The 4387-nt window shown below is 50.1% G+C and overlaps 1 protein-coding gene and 1 long non-coding RNA gene across 4 annotated transcripts in view; one reads left to right on the forward strand and one right to left on the reverse strand.

Moving 5' to 3' along the window:
* The window catches only part of LOC135238921 (coxsackievirus and adenovirus receptor homolog), a 13824-nt gene extending 10108 nt beyond the window's left edge, over positions 1 to 3716 (forward strand). For both annotated transcript variants that reach the window (XM_064307106.1, XM_064307105.1), the window contains exons 5-8: positions 59 to 211; positions 1683 to 1805; positions 2996 to 3134; positions 3491 to 3716. In XM_064307106.1, coding sequence (XP_064163176.1) covers positions 59 to 211; positions 1683 to 1805; positions 2996 to 3134; positions 3491 to 3704 — 629 coding nt within the window. In that variant the 3' untranslated portion in view covers positions 3705 to 3716. The remainder of the gene's footprint in view (positions 1 to 58; positions 212 to 1682; positions 1806 to 2995; positions 3135 to 3490) is intronic.
* LOC135238924 (uncharacterized) lies at positions 1785 to 2296 on the reverse strand. 2 transcript variants are annotated; one of them, XR_010325229.1, is made up of 4 exons: positions 2212 to 2296; positions 2089 to 2158; positions 1913 to 2035; positions 1785 to 1859 (listed from the first exon to the last, which is right to left on the reverse strand). It is a non-coding gene; the product is annotated as an uncharacterized LOC135238924 (long non-coding RNA). The 2 variants fall into 2 exon arrangements; XR_010325228.1 differs by having other exon boundaries at positions 1913 to 2044; positions 2124 to 2158; positions 2212 to 2281.
* Positions 3717 to 4387: the final 671 nt, after the last annotated feature.

Here is a 4387-nt window from a genome sequence, read left to right on the forward strand (position 1 = left end):
TATTGAGAACAGTGCTGCAGTGACACTGGCCTCGTGATTCTCCTCTTCCCTTCTCCAGTGCGCCCCTCAGTCCCTAAGTGCTGGGCCGAAGGCGGCCAGTCAGTAGGGGGCGCTCTCTCCCTCCACTGCAAGTCCTCCCAGGGCTCTGCTCCGCTGCAGTACGTGTGGGTGAAAGAGAGCGCCGCAGGCATCCACCCCAGCATCACGCAAGGTGAGTCCCGCCCCCAAACGCAGCCAGCATCACGCAAGGTGAGTCCCGCCCCCAAACGCAGCCAGCATCACGCAAGGTGAGTCCCGCCCCCAAATGCAGCCAGCATCACGCAAGGTGAGTCCCGCCCCCAAAGGCAGGCTTTCACGTGACAGCCAAACACACAGGATCAGTGCTCCTAGGAGCCACTCATGTTAGGTTGCGCATTATGCGTTAGCGTTTCTCCAACACACCTACCATAGTTTGCCTGTGCTCTGCAGCTTTATGCCCCGCCCCTTTTATTCTGATTGGTCCCTGACAATTATATGGCCAGGTAGGGAGGGGGCGGGGGTGCACAAACCTCATTTTAGGCTTTGAAATCAAAGAAGGGAACACAAATGCTAAAAAGTATCTCTGAATCTCTCCTCACTTTGGAAATGTGTGTTGGAAGCCTCCCGCCGTAGACCCCGGTAATCTTCAAAGGCGCTTTGTTCCAGACCTGCCGCCATGACGGTTTTAAACCAGACCCCGCCGAGGCGCGTGAGCCCACTTAATTTGCAATGGGGGGCCCATCAGGAGCCCGCTCTGGCGCGAGCTTCGCCGCGTAGCGTTGGCGTCGGGGCTAGCCGAGCGCAGCCGATCCCCCCGAGGGGCCGGCCTCTCCGCTGCCGGGTCGCCGCCCGCCCCAGTCAGGGAGCAGCGCTCGCAACCCGGCGGGGAAACCGACGCGCGGCGTTAATGAATGACCCCCGGCTCCGTTACGCGGCGCTGAGCACGTGCCGAGCCAATCAGCAGATAGCGTTCGCCGGGAGGCGATGGGAGTTTTGCCGGAACTGAAAGGTCAAGCTCGCTGTTTGTTTTCTGTCTGTTCGGCAGGCTAGCTGAAAAAAAAAACTGGTATTCGGGGCTGGCATGCATGCCTTCCGAAATGTATGTCTCTATGTCTGTACGCGGTTTCCCTGACAACTGTAATCCGAAGATCCCATTTACGAGCCGGCACTTGTGAGCCTGCTAGGAAAGCTGTGGTTTTCAGGCTAATGGTTGTTATTTGAAGGTACTGGATACAACTTTGGCTGAATGCGTTTTCTCTGTCTGCAAGCAACCTAATGATGGGACAGTATAACAGTATAATGAACCTCAAAGTGGGTGGAATTGTTAGTTTTTTGTCAGTTTTTATTATATTATTTTTTTCTTTTGCGAATACAGGTGGTGATTTGTAAACCCTGCAACATTTGTGGGGAAAAAATGATATATAAAGTTTTTTATTTCTCTTTCTTTTTTTCCCCCATGTAAAGCGACTTTGAGTACTCAGAAAAGCGCTATATAAATCTGAGGTATTATTATGTGTGTGCATTTTTTTCTGTAAAATATCTATATATTTCATTGAATCCAGGGGAAAAGTTAAGTTATTTAACTAATATTTAGTGATTCCAATCTTATGTCTAAAGGAGTGAGCTCATATGAAGGTGCGTCTTTGTGTCTGTCTGTCTGTCAGACTCTATCACCGGTGAGCTGCATATCAGCAACCACTCTGAGGCTCTGTCCGGCATGTACAGGTGTGAGGCCAGCAACGCAGTGGGGAAAGAGCACTGCAGATACACACTACGCGCAGAGAAACGTGAGTACACCTGTTACACCTGAACACTCTCTGTACTGAGAAACGTGAGAACACCTGTTACACCTGAACACTCTCTGTACTGAGAAACGGGAGTACACCTGTCACACCTGGACACTCTCTGTACTGAGAAACGTGAGTACACCTGTCACACCTGGACACTCTCTGTACTGAGAAACGTGAGTACACCTGTTACACCTGAACACTCTCTGTACTGAGAAACGTGAGTACACCTGTTACACCTGAACACTCTCAGTACTGAGAAACGGGAGTACACCTGTTTCACCTGAACACTCTCTGTACTGAGAAACGGGAGTACACCTGAACACTCTCTGTACTGAGAAACGTGAGAACACCTGTTTCACCTGAACGCTCTCTGTACTGAGAAACGTGAGTACACCTGTTTCACCTGAACACTCTCTGTACTGAGAAACGTGAGAACACCTGTTTCATCTGAACACTGTGTACAGAGAAACGTCCAGACACACCTCTGTTTCACCTTAACACTGTTTCACCTTAACACGCATCATAGAGGCTATAACATAATACAAGTGTATTCGATGGCAAAACATGTTGCACTGAAAATATTTTCAGAAACATTGTTATTGTTTTTACTTTTGTTTTTATTGAATGTCCCTTGTAGTTTAGGTTTTGGCGTAGTGGAATATATGGTCCTTAGGATTAAGACCAGAGATTTATGTCTCCTATTGGGCACCAAACTGGTCTTAGGTGGCTAAAACAGCTGTCTAGGTACCCAGGCTAGGGCCTTGAAAGGGTGTTTAGTTGGACATAACACAAAGAAAAAATAAAACTAAGAAACCTGCTCTGTTTCCTACGTCCACGAGTGCCCAGTCTGCGCTGTGGTTGTTACGTAACTTGGCAGGACAGTGGTTTGCATCGCACGGATAAGCCGGCTAATCACCATAATGAACCTGCTCTCCAGTTATTATGCCTGACAACCGAATGCTTGTTGTTTATCTGTTTTAACGTAACAGCTTTTCTGGCTTGTCTGTTTATTGACTTGTGTATTTTTGGACGTGTATATTCGTGTATGCTGTCCCCTTCACCAGATCCCCTCTGAAAAAGAAATTCCATGTTATTTTTTTCCTCCTAAATTTGGTAAGGATTAAAATAAACATGTAAGAAAATTAATCAATAAACAAATAAATGCATGAATGTTCCTCCCTCCGCAGCCCCCAGCAGAGCTGGTGTCATCGCAGGCACTGTGATTGGTGTTCTGCTGTTGTTACTCATCTTGGTGCTGTTGATCTTCCTCCTGATTTGCCGATATGGTAAACGGTGCAAGGACAAGGAGGTGGCCAATGACATCAGGTATGGAATTCCTGGGAAACATTCTGGAATACTGGGGAAATGTTCTGGAATACAGAGAGAAATATTCTGGAATACTGGGGGAAATATTCTGGAATACAGGGGGGAAATTCTTGAATACAGGGGGAAACATTCTGATTAAATATGAACATATGCTGCGTTCGGTGAAAATTTAATATGAGCAGCTGTGTGCAGTTATGAAGTACACCAACATACATACACATACCAGGTACACACAAATATCGTAAATACATCCCCCCATACCCCCCGTACAGACATACAAAAATGCTAAATATTGGTCCTGCGACACTCATAGCGGTCTTTCTTCCCGTGTGTCGTCGTCCCCCCCCCCCAATTAGAGAGGACTCTCCGCCCCCAGTGAGTCGCCCCCACAGCCGGATCTCCAGCTTCCGGCCGGGCGTGGCCTACACCTCGGTGCAGTCTCCGCAGCCCTGGGGGGAGTCAGAGTTCAGCAGTGACCTCACAGACGCCAGCAAACTCAAAGCCCCGTCCTCCATCGGCACGGGGGCACCCGGAAACACTTACGACAGCAGATACGGGCACCCTGTCTGAGCACTGGGGTGGGGCGGGTGGGGCGGGGCGGGGTGGGGGGGGCTCCTGGACACACCTACGACAGCAGATATGGGCACCTCGTCTGAGGACTGGGGTGGAGGCGGGGGCAGGGGCATGGGCGGGGGGCGGGGGTGGGGGGGGGTGCTCCTGGACACACCTACGACAGCAGATACGGGCACCCCATCTGAAGGGTAGGGCGGGGGCGGGGCAGGGTGGGGCTACAGGCTCTGTGGGGGGAGGGGGGCTCCTCTTAATTTCACAAATGTGCTGGGTCTGTGTGTTCCCACTGTCAATGTAATGGGGAGTGATCACTAATGATTCTCAATGGAACATAGACGGGTCCACACGCACACACACTCACAAACACACACACACATGCACACACACTCACAAACACATGCACACTCACACACACTCACAAACACATGCACACTCACACACACTCACAAACAAATGCACACGCACACTCACACACACACGCACACACTCACAAACACATGCACACTCACACACGCTCACGCGCATGCACACACACTCACAAACACATGCACACGCACTCTCACAAACACATGCAGACCCGCTGTCAATGTAATGGGGAGTGATCACTAATGATGCTCAATGGAACATAGACGGGTCCACACGCACACACACTCACAAACACACACACACGTGCACACACACTC

The sequence above is a fragment of the Anguilla rostrata genome, chromosome 14, assembly GCF_018555375.3.
Source record: "Anguilla rostrata isolate EN2019 chromosome 14, ASM1855537v3, whole genome shotgun sequence".
In the NCBI taxonomy this organism is placed as follows: domain Eukaryota; kingdom Metazoa; phylum Chordata; class Actinopteri; order Anguilliformes; family Anguillidae; genus Anguilla; species Anguilla rostrata.